The sequence below is a fragment of the Aethalodelphis obliquidens genome, unplaced genomic scaffold (assembly GCF_003676395.1).
Source record: "Aethalodelphis obliquidens isolate GAN/ISIS:26980383/991018 unplaced genomic scaffold, ASM367639v1 scaffold70, whole genome shotgun sequence".
Lineage (NCBI taxonomy): Eukaryota > Metazoa > Chordata > Mammalia > Artiodactyla > Delphinidae > Aethalodelphis > Aethalodelphis obliquidens.
In genome coordinates this window covers 7,387,779-7,405,667 of record NW_020838014.1, presented here as the reverse complement: position 1 = coordinate 7,405,667, position 17,889 = coordinate 7,387,779, and the positions used below count along the sequence as shown (strand labels likewise).

The 17,889-nt window shown below is 44.6% G+C and overlaps 1 protein-coding gene across 1 annotated transcript; it reads right to left on the bottom strand.

Annotated features, from left to right (window-relative positions):
* Positions 1-2,910: 2,910 nt before the first annotated feature.
* On the bottom strand, positions 2,911-17,216 carry HAO2 (hydroxyacid oxidase 2). Its single transcript, XM_027091134.1, has 7 exons — positions 17,081-17,216; positions 15,213-15,364; positions 13,214-13,497; positions 11,779-11,988; positions 7,339-7,497; positions 6,896-6,965; positions 2,911-2,973 (listed from the first exon to the last, which is right to left on the bottom strand). Exons 1-7 carry the CDS (start codon positions 17,209-17,211, stop codon positions 2,918-2,920), a joined length of 1,062 nt encoding a protein of 353 aa, XP_026946935.1. The 5' UTR covers positions 17,212-17,216; the 3' UTR covers positions 2,911-2,917.
* Positions 17,217-17,889: the final 673 nt, after the last annotated feature.

Below are 17,889 nucleotides of genomic sequence, written 5' to 3'. Positions count from 1 at the left end.
GGTCATGGTCAATTATCTTTTTCCTTTTATCAACCCATTAACAATGACATCTAACTTAGTCTCCCAGGCCTCTTTTCAAAGACCACAATCCTATCAACAGTCTACTACTCTTTAAGCGTTCTAACTACACTAGCTTCACTTTCCTTCTTTTATCTGGTTCGTCTGTTCTGCCCTGTCTCATAGATAGGGAATATGATTTTTGTTGGGGAATATTTTATATGGATAGCTCTTCTGTCCAGAGTGCAAATTTCCATAGTTATCTCATAGAGATATAGAGGATATAGATAGATATAGAGGATGTAAAAAAATATAGCTATTTAAGTCACTACTGATCTTCCCTTTAAAGATCATTTATTTAGAGAAGAATCAAAGGAGTTGATTATTTGGAAGTCTGGGTGTTCACTTCCCCTGTATTCTGGGTTCTGAATACACCCCAGTATAGGCAAACAGGACTGTCTAATACCACCATAGTTTATTTTCTCTTTATAAATATGTAGGTGGCACATAGTCCATTCATTTGGGTTAGGCAGATGGCTATAGCATTAAATGTTATGACCAGAGAGGCTGCTGCAGGACGGTGTTCTCTTTCTGTGTTTCCCATGCTATCTAATGTTCTCTTGACCTTGGTTATGTGGGATAAGCTGGGCAAAAGTGGAACTGTACTATGGCGTGAGTTCACGCAGCAAAGTGTCGACCCAGGAATGATAGGAGACTTTTCATGTCTTTTGGCTTAGGTAGTGACAAGTTCAGCTTGGTTCTGTCATAACTCACTGTTTTCCCTCTGGGACTTCTATACTTCTCCATATGTGGCAGTGCAGTTTGATCCAGCTTTGTCTTTTTGGATTCATTCATTTAACAAATATTTACTGAAAGCCTTCCATGGCGTTGGGCATGGTTCCATGTGCTGGGAATGAAGAGGTGACCACAACTGATAAATGTGGCTGTGCAGCTGAAGATTAGCAATAAACAAACAAAGGATAAGTTAACTGCCGATTGTAGTAAGTGCTGGGAGGGGAAAAAAAAACAGGGTAATGCGATGAGTAAAGTAGAGCCTATTCTAGATAGGACAGTCAGGGAACTCTCACTTGATTGGGGCAATGGCTTTTAAACTGAGATCTAAGTTTCTAGAAAGAGCCAATCATGGAAAGAGATTGGGGAAGGACATTTTATGTAGAGGGGATAGTAAAGGTGACAGTCTAGAGGCAAAAAAGAGTTTGGCTTGTTTAAGGAATAGAAAGGAGGCATTATGGCTGGGGCATAGTGAATGAAGGGGAGAGTGATAAAGGATTTGCGAGAACATGATCCTACAGTGCCCCGAAGAGCTGACGATCAGTGTAGAACTGATACTGAGTGGAATGGGAAGCCGCAGAAAGGCCTTAAACAGGTGAGGTACAGGATTTGCTTGTACTTAAAAAATCTATCAGATTGTTGTATAGAGAACAGAATGTAACAAGGAGTGAGAGAACATGGGGAAACCAGTTATGAAGTTATTTATTTAGGGCACTGGAAATTGATCCTTAACTTTCTTGTTGACTTCAAGCGTCAGATCTTATCCAGCTGGATGCCCCTGCTCTAGAAGTCTACTTTTGCTGACTACTAGTCTGGGGAATTTTTACTCTGGTAGGGCATCTATTCATTTCTCCATCTCTCCTTTCACCCACGTATCTTCAGTCCATCCACCCATTCATCCATCCATCCATTCATCTATCCATCCATCCATCTGTCCATCCCACAAACGTTTATTGAGATGCTGCTATATGCTAAGCCCGGTACCAAGTATATAGTTTCTTGCTCAGAGCCATGTACAGTCTATTAGTGGTGAGAGACAAATAAATAAACATAACACATTATAATAAGGATTGTCATCGTATAATGTGCAAAACACAATAGGAAACACTTAACAAGTAGCCAGGTAAGAATAGGTGACGTTTGAACAAGGTCTTGAAAGATGAATAGGAATTTGCCAAATAATAATAACAAAAGCTACTATTTTTTTTAAAGGAACATTTATTTATTTATTGGCTGTGATGGGTCTTCGTTGCTTCACGCAGGCTTTCTCTAATTGCAGCGAGCGGGGCTACTCTTCATTGCCATGCGCAGGCTTCTTATTGTGGTGGCCTCCCTTGCTGCGGAGCATGGGCTCTAGGCTTGCGGGCTTCAGTAGTTGTGGCACGCGGGCTCAGTAGTTGTGGCACACGGGCTTAGTTGCTCTGCAGCATGTGGGATCTTTCAGGACCAGGGATCGAACCTGTGTCCCCTGCGTTGGCAGGTGGATTCTTAACCACTGTGCCACCAGGGAAGTCCCAAAGCTGCTATTTCTTAAACACACTAGAACTCTGAACTTTACATACATTGTCTCAATCTTTCTCCCGTCCTAGCGAGCTAGGTAGTATAATCCCCATTTTATACACAAGGACATGGAAGAACAGAGAGATCAAAAAACTTTCCCAAGTCACAGTCCTGTCAATCCTATGTCTGTCTGACTCCAAAGCCTAAGCTTTTAACTATATTATTTCCCTATTATCTACAGATAGGAGTATAATTTTTGTTGGGGAATATTTTATATGTATAGCTCTTCTGTCTAGAGTGCAGATTTACATAGCTGTTTCATAGAAACGTAGTATATTCAAAAATTTTAATCCACTAGCTACTTCAGTCATTATTGATCTGCCCTTTTAAGATGTCTTCTTTCAGAGGAGGATTTTAGGCAAGAGAACAGCATATACAAGGCAGTGAGGCAAAGAAGAGCATCGGCACATTTGAGGAATATGAGGGATCTGGGGTGGAGTGGTTGAGGGTGCAGGGGATGAGCCTGTGGACAGGATGGGACCGAGGCAGGATGGCATCACACACCCTATTAAAATTTTGTCTTCTTCCTGTGGGCGAACTCAGCAGTCAGTCCCTTCACTCTCTTTCTCTACATCCTGGAGAACTGGATCAGGTCCCGACTGATCTCAGCAACCGACCGGCAGCCTAAAAGAACCATGTAGTTAAAAAGCTCATTTCTCTAAAACCCCAGTCACCTACCCCACTGTGGGGAAGAGATGGTCTAGTGGGAACAAGCTTGACTTGACCCTTGTGCTCACCCTGATTAAATGTTATGTATACAGAACGAATCATCTAATTCTGATTGCACTGGGAATTATTTCGTGAACCTGTGCCTGTGTCTTCTTTTAAAACAGCCTTGTCAAAACGGCATGGTAAAAACGTAAAAACCACATTTCGGCCTTTTGAAAAATCACTTTGTGTGCAGTGGATACACTTGACCTTTATCTCCGTCGTGATAAGGCTTCAGGACACAGGAAGTATCTGTCAGGGAGGCATATGACTCAGGGAAAGCAGACAAGATAGGGCGAGTGTTTCATACAACTGCCTTCTAAGAAAAAGTTTTGTAAAACGCAACACCCGTCTTTGGTGGAGGAGCGTCATTAAAATGCAAAACTGGGACTGTCGCTGAGATGAGACTCAGGGACTGGAGACAGTGACTCCAGACAAATGTCAAGAGAGAAGGGAGAAAGTGAGAACACGAGCTGGAGAACTGTAGCGCAGAAGACAGTGAGAAATCACTGGTGATAAGAGGATGTATAATGTTTCACTTGAAGTTCTTTCCCCATCTGTGGTGTATGCACCGTCACCTCCCAAAACCTAACTAGCAAATTGTATCACTCACAGAAGTATAACTAATGAGAGGGTTTTTCCCAAAAATGGAAGCGGAGGAAATGGTTGAGCTTCATGCCCGCGTGGATTATAAGGGACAGAAACGGCAGGTGTGGAATACATAAATAACCCGTAAAATGAATTAAGTCAGCAGAAGCAGGAATTCAGAGCCAGAGGTGCTCTCATCAGAACTGACAATGAGTTTGAGAGCTCTGGGTTTCCACAGGGCAGACAGAATAGTGCAGCTTCAGAGCAGGCAGACCTCCTCAAGGAGCACAGAGATGCCAAAAATATAATCTCTGCTTGTATATTGTAGTAGAAATAAATATTTAAACTATGGAAAAATGTCTCAGTAGTTGCATCAAAGTGTTGCGATTCCATTTTGAGATGTGAAGTATCTGTTCACATTTAAGCCCTGGTGATATCTGTGTACTTGTTATACTTATCAGTATAAACTCATCAGAATGGGTCTGGGTCCCACAAGGTACCAGGGACATTGCCTTACTCTTGGTAGAGGTTCAGTAAAAGTTTAAGAGTGAATGCATAATTACAATGTATTCCTGCTTTTTCATTACTGTAAATTATGTGGATATTCACACGAAAAAGCTCTGGCTAAATTAAAGCAAAGTGGTTAATTCCCAGCAAGAAATCTGAAGAAGATTCATACACTCTTCTGATTTAGCCCCCTCGCCTTACGAGGGATGAGAGCTGAGTAAGGTGTGTGCAGGCTTGTGCTGATAATGATTTATATGTGCACATTTTTGTTTTTTAAGACAAATCACAGTTTTACCCTTTCTATAAATACAATTTCAGCGATTGGTCTCACAGTTAGAAAAACGTTCATTTTAAACTTCTTTTGCTTTCAACCGTAGTGCAAATAGTGTTCTCCTCCCAGGTCTGTGATGTCTCAGGGTTATAAGGGGAAAATATCACACATTTCTAGGGGAATTAGGGACGAGAAGTCATATGGACTGCTCACCTCCTGGGTGCCAGGTTTGTGTCAAGGCGTCTGAGATGCAGGGAAAAGCTAAGGGGTGACAGAATCTCTGGGGTTTCACATTATGATTTCGCACTTTAGTGAGTTCCACCAAAAACACAGCGCCCCCTTCAGCTGAGACCCCCCCCTCTCCCCGGGGACTAGACCGTGGGGCGTCTTTCCCGAGGGAGCGACACACAAAGAGGATGCCGAGGGATGGCCGTCGGCCTAGGTTTTCTATTCTTCCTCTTCCTCCCCAAACCCTCCTCTCCACCCCACATTTGGTTGTTGATTCGTAATTTTTCTATACATTTAAAACAATACATTCTCACTGTAGAACCATTAGAAGGAAAGAAATATAAAAAGTCAGGCATAAAAGTGTTCATAATCCTGTTTTTTCTTTCTTTTTTTCCTGCCCCTTTAATAAAGGGTGCTCTCCATGCTCTGTTTCAGAAAAAGATTTTCCAGCCACCACTTCCACCCCCAATGGTGGTTAAGTATAAACTTTTGGTGGAATAAAAAAGCTTTGTTATTGTGAATTCCCCCAACAGGCTTCTGTTAAAGAAGTTCAGATACCATTTCACAAGGACAGGAGAAAATATTGGGGGGAGCAGGAGAAGTCACTTCAATCTCCTGGAATCTGCAGAAACCATAGGTCTTCCCATCCTTGTCCCCACAAACCCCCCCACCCCCGAGGGGTAAAACACACCAATATGATATTGTTCACACTTGTGTTCTCCCCTCCCTCATGGGAGCGACTTGGGTCATTTATTGCCTTATCTTCATAGGCTTTGGCCCAAAATGGACAGTCCCGGTCCTTGACGCCGTAATCCAGGTCCCTTTTTTTTCTTTTAAACTGCTAAGTGGAAAGGGGCTGCTGCTGGCATTAATGCCGATCTAAGTTTTCTAGCTTGTACTACTCAAGCCCAAAAGGGTGAGTCTGCAGCCCCAGTGGACACTATGCAACTTGGACGCTGAGTACAAGACACTTGTCTAAATATCAGATCAAAACCAGACTTGAAAAGACCTGGACGTCTTGCCTTGAGCCTAGCACACGTCAGACGCTCAGTCACATCATCTACAGAAATAAGTTCATGGCGTGGAAGCAGTCTTGACTCCACTTCAGAGCTCTTGATTCATTATTTCCTTACTTCTGGAGGAGGTTTCTGTTATTACCATATTTTAGAATTGAGGCGTGGGTGGAGGTCTTATTGGGGTTCGTCTTGTCTGTCTCTCACATTGCAATTGATTACCATCTATAGCAGACAGTCAAAGACAGAGCTACTGGCCACTGGCATTTGGGCAGGACAATTCTTTTCTGTGAGACAGCTCCAAGCATTTTAGGATAGTTAGCATTTCCGGTCCTTGAGCACTAAATACCTCCAGTACCCACCCTGCCTCCTTGTGCCGATGAGAAAAAAATCAACTGACCCCCCGAACAAAACGCCCCTGAAGAGAGAAGTTACCATCATTAGTTGAGAGCCACTATTTTACTCTCTGGGATTCCAGGCTTTGCTAAACACGTATGTTATTTTGTTTTGTTTTGTTTTGTTTTGTTTTTGCGGTACGCGGGCCTCTCACTGCTGTGGCCTCTCCCATTGCGGAGCACAGGCTCCGGACGCGCAGGCTCAGCGGCCATGGCTCACGGGCCCAGCTGCTCCGCGGCACGTGGGATCCTCCCGGACCGGGGCACGAACCCGCGTCCCCTGCATCGGCAGGCGGACTCTCAACCACTGCGCCACCAGGGAAGCCCAGCACGTAGGTTTTTATGAGCACTGCTTTACAGTCATCTCATTTTTGACGGAAATAGCCTGGCTGTAACTTCGAGACGTTCATGCTTGTCTTGCTGTCTGTGGTTACGCAGGATGATGCGTCTCCTTCTCCCCGTTCTGTCCTCCTGTTTGTTTCTATCTCCCCAGCTCCTCCATGCTTCCCCTATGACATAATTTCTCTACTCTTCACAGTCCATGAATATTACTTAAAAGATGACACACAGAACCACATCTGACAAGCCCGATAGGATCTGAGCAGGCCAGAGTAAAACGGGACCCTCTTTCCCCAAATCTGAAATTGCATTTGATTTTGTAGTAGATGTATCACATTTTGAGCTCATGCTTAATCTTTGTCTGGCCCATTTCCTCCCTGTTCTTTCCTTTGGGCAGTCACTGGGTCTGGGAAAGGCGAGCTAGAAGGGCCACTGCTCCTGTTCTTCAGACGGCCTGTTTTCAGTTCTGAATCAGGAAAAGAATTGTAAAAACTTACCTGTCAGGGTCATGGAAGTGTGGAATTCGTTTTTTAAAATGTTCAAAACTTCCTCAACACCATGTTCACCCTGCTCCCAAGACAGAGAGAGAGAGAGAGAGAAAAGGAGAGACAAAAAGAGGCATGAAGGAACATTCTGACCGTGTGCTGAGTATAAATTCTAGGTGAGCTCAGAGCTGTGCTGGGGAGGATGGGGCTACCTGTGAAATTAGAACTATGTTGGGAATAATGGAAAGCAAAGAGGAAAATGTAGGGTGACAGCTCTTGAAAGTGGGCAACATGCTGCCGAGGAAGCATGGTGGAGCTGGAGCGGGGTCACCGTCCTTCAGGATCTGTGGCACCTTCCAACAAATGGCCAGGCTTGGGGGTTAAACCACAGAAATGCGTGGAAACGAATGAGAAGCGTGGTACCTTCCGGCTGGTTTTCCCTTTGCCACTCTCACCTTGTAGGCAAGACCCCATAGGATGGGTCTCCCCAGGAAAACGCATTTAGCCCCGAGGGCCAGAGCTTTCAGCACATCATTGCCGGTTCGGATGCCACCATCCAGGTACACTTCAATTTTCCCTTTCACAGAAGCCACCACTTCTGTCAAGGCATCGATCTGAAAAGGACAGACAAGTGTGGGTCGAGGGATTTCCCTTTTGACTCTCAGGGTGTCAGGGGACAGCAGTGCCCCCTCAGCATGGGCTGGCACCAGGAGGTCCAAGCGGGGGCGATGCCTAACTCTTCCTCCCCTTCTGTGCTTGAGGCTGCAGGTGCCTATCAAAGCAGTGCAGCCACATTCCCAAGGTCCAGGGACTTTCTGCAGGCTCCCCGTTCTGCCATTTTCTGCTCCGACAGAGATGGAGCAGAAACCTTTTTGTTCCTCTTCACATCCCCTAGGGGACATTTTCCATTTGTGGTGTTCACTTTAATGCTCTTCTTTTTAAAGAACATTTTGACTTTTGATTTTCTTCCACTTTTTCTGTGTCTAAGGTGGCACAGCTAGAAATGCTTTCCATTGCTAAGGCCCTAAGTCTTTTTGGCAAAACAAGTGTGATCGGCCATGACCCTAGCGTCTGGACCACAGCCTGTTCAGTGTAACTGCGCTGTACATCATTCCTAATACACCACATTTGAGCAACTTGTTCCTGACTCCTTTGGGGGTTATCTGAGACATGGGATAGGTATGCAGCAGCAACATGGTAAAACTAGGGTTGAAGACTTCAAAAGACAAAATAGAAACAGCTGATCACTCTGGCCTGGCTGCTCCGCTGGACCTTGTCTCTCACCTTGTCTCTTTCATTCCAGGATCTTTGGTCAACAGGCCTTGTGCACCTAAGGTGCCCCAGACCAAGCTGTGTTCCTCCAAGTCTATAAGGAAGAGTGACTGCAGAGTCTAGGAGGAGGGTCCTGGAGGAAAATGTTCTGGAACTGCCTCGGGGGCTCCTGTTCTGTGCCTCACTGAGGAATGACCAGAGAGGAGAAGTAGAAACTGGGCCCCTAAGAGGACTTGCGCTGCCGAAGTCGTCAATTGGAATTCTACCTGAACAAGATCCTTTGCTGAGACTGAGCAGAGTATGAAATCAGGGAGGAAAGGACTTTGTACTTTAATTTACAAGTGGAGGAGAATTGAATACGTCGTGACTTACATGTAAAGACTGGAGGGAATTCACATCCAAATAAGGGGTATTTTTACAGTCCCACCATGGTATTAATTGGAATATTTCTACAAACTATTTCTACAAATATTGCGAGAAATGAATAAATATACTTGTGCAAGGACTCTTCTAGTGAGCCATAGTGCACAACGGAGCTGACAGTAATTTGAGAAACAGAATAGGGAGTGAATTTCAGCCTAGGGTTCAGTGTGGTTTGAGAGTTAATTTTTGATAATCCATAACAGGGCATTCATTAGAGCCTTTTGGCGATAAAAGCTGGCTGAACCTTTTCCCTGGTTCCAGGAGGACGTACAGGGGTGTTAGATATGGAATCTTATAGAGATGGAACTTCGCTCAGAGAGTCACATCCCTCACAAGGAGGGGGCTGGGTTGAGAAGACTGAGGAAATTAACCCCAGCACAAAATTTAAGGGGTGCCAAAAATATAAATAATGTTTGAAGACAAAATTTTAAAAAATCAAAGGGCAAACTTTGACCTGTACGCTGGGGGCTTGTTTTGATAAATAAAGTTTTATTGGAACCAGGGCCAGGATTACAGTGAGATGAGTGAGGCAGTGTTATGCAAGTGCAGGGACAGATCCTGTCTTTATTAAAAATGTTGATATTTTGTTCACCACGGATTTTTTTGCATTAAATTTCATTTTTTCAAACAGTGTATGAAACTATTATATACCTTACTCAGTTTTTCTGGCACCTTCTAAAATTTTGAGCCAAGGGTGGGTTTCCCACTAGCCTCACGCTAATCTTGGTGCTGTCCCTGGATGACCTTGGGTTTGGTTGTTAGGTCAAGTGGCTTGGGAGAACAACATGTTGATCAACGTGATGGGGCAGGAGAAATTCTTCTTGTTCTGGCGCCTGCCTTTGCCAACACTCATTCTCTATTGAGGAAGTGCAGTGGGAAAATTAGTCGGCCACTTTTTCCCACTCCTTACTCAGTCCTCCCCAAGGGGGCAAGACTAGCTAAACTGATTAGTGAGGGAAAGCCGATTGTATTATATTTTATTAGCATTTTCTCAAAAGTCAATACTCTACCCTGTTTGCTGCTAGTTGGTGATGGCCTCTTTGCTTTCTCCTCCTATTGTCAGCACAGTTGGGACAGCTCAGGACCTGCTAAGCTCTTTTGCATCCTCTATTCTGTCAGTTACGAGGTGTGTGAGAGATAGCTTTGTGGGCATCCTTGCAGGAGTTGGGTGAGAGAGCTCAGCGTGTGTTCTGAAGACCTGTGTTCTTCTAAGGTCTTAGGTCAAGAGTTGGGATGGAAAGTAGGAGGCCTGACCGTTCCCTGCAGTTCAGCTCTTACGGAGAGTCATAGTCAAGTGTGCCCCTTGCTCTCCATCATTCCATGCCTGTTTGCTATCAGGTAGAGCCTGGTGGAAAGGAGGAGGCCAGTGATTGGCACTTGAAACCCCCAAGCTTCACAAGCCTTGAAATGTACAAACTGGCTGATGCAGCTTTTCTATTTCCTGGAATTTTTTTTAAAGAAGTAATTGAGAATGTGCTAAAGATTTAAGGATGGTCACTGATGTGTTGTTTAAAATAGTGAATGCTTGGAAGCAATCCAGATGTTCAACAATAGGAAGCTGGTCATATAAGTTGTCTATTCATACTACACACCATTAAAAACAAGAAAGCGTATCTACTGAAATAAAATGAGCTCGATATATTAATACATGGAAAGAAGAAAATTACATAATATCATGTATAGTTTTCAAACCTAAAATGTTATGGCCACATTAAGTTGATTACCAAACTATTGTCAGTATGATAGTTTTATCTTTTTATCTTATTCTTTTTGCTTATGTATATTTTATAGTTTACTTGCAGTGAACATGTCTTACTTATATAATAAAAACGCCAAAAAAGACCTTAGAGAAAAAAACCCACTTCCCTTTCTCAAAATGAGTCAAGCAGCAATAGAAGATTCTCTTGAAAAATATAAGCTATAAATCTCCATGAAAATAAATTAACAGTTGGACTTCCCTGGTGGCACAGTGGTTAAGAATCCGCCTGCCCATGCAAGGAACACAGGTTCAATCCCTGGTCCGGGAAGATCCTACATGCTGAGAAGCAACTAAGCCTGTGTGCCACAACTACTGAGCCTGTGCTCTATAGCCTGCAAGCCACGACTACTGAGCCTGCGTGCCTAGTGCCTGTGCTCCGCAACGAGAAGTCACAGCAATGAGAAGCCCGTGCACCGCAGTGAAGAGTAGCCCCCACTTGCTACAACTAGAGAAAGCCTGCGTGCAGCAACAAAGACCCAAAACAGCCAAAAAAAAAAAAAAAAAAAAGAATTAAAAAAAATTTTTTTTAATAATTTTTAAAAAAAGAAAATACGGCTTCCCTGGTGGCGCAGTGGTTGAGAGTCTGCCTGCCGATGCAGGGGACTCGGGTTCGTGCCCCGGTCTGGGAAGATCCCACATGCCGCGGAGCAGCTGGGCCCGTGAGCCATGGCCGCTGAGCCTGCGCGTCCGGAGCTGAGCCTGCGCATCCGGAGCCTGTGCTCCGCAACGGGAGAGGCCCGCATACCACAAAAAAAAATAAAATTAATTAATTAATTAATTAATTAACTCCCTTAAAAAGTCCTTTCCCTTCCTCCCTCCTTTTCTTTTCTTTCCTCAAACTCTATCTATAAGGGACAAATTCATAAGTTAGGGGAAAAATTAGACTATCCCAGATTTTTAGCAAAGGATTCATAGGGCATTTTTAAGTTTCACTATGAAAGACAGTTATTTACTAGCTTCAGTTAGGCACTGTTTCTTCCTGGGATGTGTCATATGAGAAAAGATGAGGTTCCAATCCATGCAGACAGGCAAGCTTCCAGCTGAATGCTTCTTCCAGAAGGCAGGAGACCTCCATGCCTTGGGAACAACTCTTCTATCAGATTTCACCTTAAACACTTACTGTGTGAATTCAGACAAGTTACTTAACATCTCTAAACTCTAGTATCCTCATCTGTAAAATACAGATACTAATGCCCATCTTGCAGGACTGTTTTGAGATTTAGAGATGACATACATTGAGTTTGTAAAAATAGCCTGGCACACACTAGGCTATCATTAATGATTCAAAGTCCTTAACAATTCGCAGGTAGATATGAACACAGGTGGTGAGGGAGAGGGGAATGTGCACCAAATTGCACAGAGTACCTTGCTGTGGACACACACATACACACACACAACAGAGCACTCACAAACACACCCAGGCTGAAGTCATCCTACTTACAGAAGCAGGAACCTCATCAAGCTGCCTCCCACCATGGTTGGAAACAATGATGCCATGGACATTGTTCTTCACAGCTAACTCTGCATCCTCTTTTGTCAAGATCCCCTTAAGGATGATGGGCAATCGAGTCATGCTCTGAAACCAGGAGAGATCATCCCAGCAGATGGATGAGTCAATGGGGGACATCTGGAGATAAGGCATTAAATTTCCCTGTGGGGGAATAAAAGAGAACTTTAGTCCTGAACTCCTTCAAGACTCCCATTCCAAAGATGGGATCCATTTGGAGAGCCACCAAAACCTTGAAAAGAGGGCCCACAAAACCCAACACTACTTCTAGCTCCTTTTCCTAACAAAATTTGTGTAAAAGACTTTTACTTCCATTGCTTATTCATTAACCATTACTTGTGTCCCTGCTCAATAATTGTGCCAAGATCTGGGCACATAAAGACAAACAAGACACAGTCCTTACTTAAAAAAAAAAAAAACAAACCTCAGAGTTTAGTAAGTGAGATAGATAAGCAAAAACATTTATAGGCCATTGCGATGTGTTATGATTGAGATATGCACAGGGTAACAAGAACTAAGCAATACTTCAATAACCTTAAGTCAGATATTATCCAATATTTATCTTGGCTCACCATGTGAGTCAAATATCTATAGATCCCAATGTGTCCCTGGAATCCAAGATTCCAGAAAACGTCAAGGCCAATTTGTGTTTAATGAGTAGAACTGTTGAGTCACTTGGCTGGGTATCAGAGCTGCCCGTTGGCTGAAAAGGCTGATATCGCTACCTCTAATGTAGCCAAGGGATTCCAACTTTACCACGGCTTTCTCTCTCTGGGGAACTCCATCCCATCAGACTACAGGATTTTAATGGGAGAAGTGCCCTTTGTAGTCACATTGTCTAAACAAGTGTGTAGCACTCTGGTGCCCCGTGGATGAGTTCTAGGTGTACAGAGATATTTCCTCCCCAGTTTTCAAGGGAGGAGGGTGGGGCTTGGGCTGACTACACACCATGGGCCATTCACCTTGGGTATGAGCATCCTCTTCCGATAGTCAATTTATCTAAGTATGCCATCCAGACTGAGCATTTTCTAAATGTGGCATAAAGTAGAAAATGTTGGAAGAACTTTTTAGTTTGCTCTCCTATTTCATGAAAAAATCCTCTCCCTAGCTCTCCTATTTCCCAGAACCCAGCCCTTCCCAGAACATTTCTGGGCTGCCAGGGATGGGAAAGAACATTTTGTCTTATATTCTGCTTGTCTGGAAGTTCCGGGCAGCAGGAACCACATCTGCTTCTTGAACTGCTGCATCCCTAGTGCCTGGCACAGAACAGGTACCCAATGACTTCTTGAGGAAAGAAAGAAAATAGGAAAGAGGGATGGAAATCTACCTCCTGTAACGCCTGCCCGCTTGGCTCTGGTATCTTTCCTACCTTCTCAGGTGAGCCGAGATCTTTTAGCAGTAAGTTCTTCATCAAGTCCACTTGGTTTGTAATGTTGTGTCGTCTGTTGCCAATTTTGGGTACATCCACAGTGATTACCAGAGCTTTGAAACCCAGGGATTCTACCTTTTGGATCAGCTGTTTGTTTAGCTGCCTGTTTGGGTGCACATACAGTTGGAACCATCGCAGGCCCCCGGGGGCAGTGGCAACAATGTCTTCAAGGCTACAGCTGGCATACGTGCTGGTGATGTAACAGATACCGGCTGCTTGCGCAGCTGCAAAGCAAAGGACACAACTCAGGTTGGAGGGCAGAGGCATTCTGAACTGGGGTGAGATGCCCTAGGAGTCTGTGTTTCCTCTGGCCAGCTTGCCCTGTGAGTGAAGATAAAGCTTGACTTCATTCTGCTTCCCTGTCAGGCAGGCAGGCATTGCACGTGTTTGATCAGATTGTCTGGGTCCTCCTCTGTAAAACCTGTCTTACAAACTCTGTGTTGCATATTAAAATATTTCAGGCTAGAGATGACCTTGAGTCCCCAGAACGATTTGAAGATGTTGCGGCTTTCAGATAGGAAATGGGCTTCTTGTGAACTCATCAATGAAGCAGAAGGGAATTAAAGAAGGCAAAGGATGAGAAAACGTAATTCCAATGGAGAGGGATTGCAGCAGAAAAAAACATGCTATCTGGAGTTAGAAGAACGCGAGTTCTACCACGTCTTAGCTGTGTGGCCTTGAGTCTCATTTTCTTTATCTGTAAAAGGGCGGGGTGGGGGGATAATAATACCTCTCTTATAGGGTTGTTGCAAGATTAAATAAGATACTAGCTATGGAAGCATTTTTTAAAATTATGAAGTGAGGTACTATACAAATACTAGGGATAATGGGGATGATGACGACGGTGACAATGATGTGCTGATCGCATCTTTCTCATTTCCCACTTTAATCATTTTCAGGGGATTCCCCAACAGGTTAATGTCACTACCACCCTACAACCCATGGGCAGAGAATTTGACCTAATCACAGTGAATATTTTCAATTCCTAATGTCAACAGGAGGTACCCCATTCTCCTGCTCCACCCCCAAAACAACACAGCACACTCAACCATGAAGATTTTGTAAAGCAGTCATATTCATACAGGGTATTCATATTTCAGCTTAGCCAAATTTGGTTCCTAACCTGATGGATGTCACTTTCAGCTCTAGAATCCATGGATTCATTGCTTCCCATATCACAGAGTCAAAGGAAAAGACCCCAGGGAAGCCGTGGGCAACTTGAGCAAAAACAGATTTGGCTTCGGGTGAAGATTACAAATGAGGCACAGGAATATTTTTACCCCCTGCCCTTCCTTTCTCCTCTCCTCTCCTCTCCTCTCCTTCTCTTCTCTTCTTATTTTTTAGTGGTGGCAGATGAGGGAAGAGAACTCAGGGGTACTAGGAAGGAAACAAAACCCAGTGAAAAACTTTTTGTCAAATAAGATGATCAAGTCAACGGAGGAGAAGGGAAATGGAACATTTGGACAAGAGCACCTGCCAGGGCTTTGTGTTAGGGCTTAACGTCATGACTTTCTCCTCATCCTAAATTCAGAGGCACACCGTTCAGTCCCAGCCCTGGCCCATGAGGGTTCAAAGAGAGCCCTACCCTTGGGGCCACACTGAGCAGCCCTTTCCCCCCAGATGCTGTGTCAGAGGGGCCAGTCAGTGCCCCTCTTCCTTGGGATGGCTTGGTGGGATTTTCACCTCCTATTCACCTGTAGCTCCCTCCCACCCTCACCATTCTTTATAATGGAAAATTGGTATTTTCTCAATCTTAGGTGAAATGTTATGCAAATGTAGCTTTAAGCATTCCTTTTCCTACCCTTAATTCCAACCAGATTGCTGTCCCTAAGCCCCTTCTCTAGAGAAATTCTGGAGCTGTTTGCCCCTGCTCTGAAGGACACCTCTGAACACTTTAAGGCCCTTGGGAAGGGAGCCTCAAGGTGGGCTGGGTTCACACCTCTGGCTGTGCTCATTTCTCCATCAGGCCAGGCAAGGCAGTGGAAACCCGTGGGTGCGATGCAAATGGGGGTGCTGATCTCCTCCCCTTGGATTGTGGTCCGCGTGTCCACCTTTGACACATCTTTCAGGTACCGGGGACGGAGGCGGATTCTGTGCTGGACAACAAAGAGGTTTTCTATCGGTGGGATGACTCACCAGCACGGAGGTGCTGCTTAGCGCTGGGACCTCCAGATTCCTGACACAGATCTAGACCACACTGGGTCCCGAGAAACCATTGGCGGAGTCAGTTGGCTGGCAGCTGATTAGGCAGCATAGACAAGCTAGAGGCTCTGCTCCTCCGGAAGCCTCTCCCAACCCCCTATTCCACATTAACCCCGCCTTCTCTGAACTCCCGGTACACACATGGTCCACGCTGTTCCCTGCCTTTCTCCATCAGAGGACTGTGTCTTGGAGCTGTGCCTCCCTGACCAGACTGTCGGCACTTGGATATTTTGATTGATCCATCTTAACAAGGACTAGAAAGGGGAGGAATAAGCAGGACGGAGTTCCAGTCTCTTCCCTCTTAGGTTGGAAACAAATCTCTATAAAGCAAGAAAAGGTCATTGAAAGAGAACAAATCCCAGAGAATGACCACAACTTTTTTTTTTTTTTTTTTTTTGCTAGAGGCTAATTCATTTGAAGATTTGACTTAGACACTACCTTAGAAGGTAGGGAAATTAACAAATAATAATCATATGAAACGAACTTTTAAGTCGAACAGATACTTAGCTTCAGGGTCCAAAAGTGCTTATTTTCCACAACATATTATTATTTCTATACGTAAACTGAGGAAGATTTTTCTGGAAATGCTGATTGTGCAAATTTGGGTAGGAGCCTCAGTTACTTCATCTGTGAAATGGGAATAATAATCCAACTTTCCTAATAGTCTTGTGAAGACACAATGAGATAAAGCAATTGAAGTGCCTAGTATAGTGTTAAACAAGTATGAAAATACAGATAGTGTTCACCATGCATCCCATTTTCCAGTTTTCTCCTGACCTCTGTTATCACAGAGGTCAGCAAACATTTTCTGTAAAGGGCCAGATGGTAAATGTTTTAAGCTTTGTGCCATGCAGTCTTTGTCACAGTTACTCAGCTCTGCTGTGGTAATGCCAAAGCAGCCAGGGACAATATGTAGATGACTGAGCATGGCTGTGTTCTAAAATAACTTTCTTGTGGACACTGAAATTCTGATTTCATATAATTCGACATATTGCAATTCTTCTTCTTTTGTTTTTTTTCAAGCAGTTAAAAATTAAGAAAAAGCCCAACCTTAGTTTGCGCACCATCCAAAAACAGGCAGTGGGCCCGACCTGGCCTGTGGGCTGCTCTTTACCGACCCCTGCTCTACCCGCTGCTGTGCCGCCCAACTCTTCTCCCTTGAATCAATCTTCTTTCACCCCCAAGACTCCTTGGGTCTCCATATTTCCTCCAGCCTTGAGCCCTCTCTCCTGTTCTGCCTCCAAGCCAGAAGTTCAGGCTCAAGGTTTACCCAGCCAGCTTCTCCTCCCTGCCCAGGTGGCTGGAGACCTTGGGACTCTTGTCCTATCTTGTCAGGGGCAAAGTCGCCGTGATCAGCACTCAGGCGACTCACTTATGGTAGTTCTGCAGAGGCACTGAGATAGATTGTCTCTCCATCCATGCTCTCCCCAGTCACCTGTCTCCCGCCAAGAAAATCCCCCCAAATCCCAAACAACAACAGAAACCCATTATTATGTCTTGAGTACTCTATCTTCTTTGGAGGCAGAAACCAGGACTGCTACCTTCCAAAGAGCTCTCAACCAGTACACCTTAGCTTAGCAATAGAAAGGATACAGAAGACCAGACTTTTTAAATGCTGCGATGTTGTCATCCCGCGTGAGGCACTCATCAGCTCCTCCTTCGATAAAGTCCCAAGTTGACTTAGACAGCTGCTCCCGTGCATGGGCCTCAAAGTCTCTCAAACACACCAAGGGCATTTCTGGACCTTTAAAGGAAAAGCCAAAAACTGACCAAACAAAACCCAATAAGAATACTTCTGACATAGAGGAGAGGGTGGCAGCAGGGTGGACTACAGCATGAAGCTGTTTGCATTCAACCTGAACCCCCTGTAACCTTTATCTCAAAGGAGGTGCTGCCAAAGATGCTGATTCCAAGCCCCAAAGCAGGTAGTCCTGCTGCATCCCTCCACTGTCCCAAGCCCCTCTCCCAATCCTGGTTATGGGGTCTTCTGAATATCCCTCAGGTCTGTCCCCTCATCTCTAGGCCCACCGCCTCAGATCTAGGTGAGGCCCCACCACCTCGTATAAGATTATTACAAAAATTTCTTATCTTTGTCTCTTAGCCTTCAGATTCACTCTCCATCTTGTTTCCCTCCAGCTGCCCGGGATCTTTCTAAAAATGCAAGTCTGATCATGGCTCATGTCTTTCAAGTGCCCATGGCATGGCATTCACAGCCTTCCAGGACCTGGTTTCTGCTCACCATCTTCATTTCTTTGTGGATTTTCTTTGTCTTTTGGGTCACGATGAGCATTTCCTGAGCATACCGGAGATTTATTTCATATTTTTGTGCTCTTTTGGAAGGATATCCATCAGGGTGAGAAAACTGGGTCTGAACAGATACGAATGCCTGGAAGTTCTCAGGAATCTCCGGATGT

What these genes read in the sequence shown, in the direction of transcription:
- HAO2 (XM_027091134.1), bottom strand. Translation starts at nt 17,211, where the DNA reads ATGCCCTTGGTGTGTTTGAGAGACTTTGAGGCCCATGCACGGGAGCAG. An exon ending in TTGATGAGGTTCCTGCTTCT is followed by an intron (nt 7,498 to 11,778) that starts GTAAGTAGGATG and finishes TGTCCTTTTCAG; the next exon opens with ATCGATGCCTTGACAGAAGT. An exon ending in TATGGGGTCTTGCCTACAAG is followed by an intron (nt 6,966 to 7,338) that starts GTGAGAGTGGCA and finishes TCTTGGGAGCAG; the next exon opens with GGTGAACATGGTGTTGAGGA.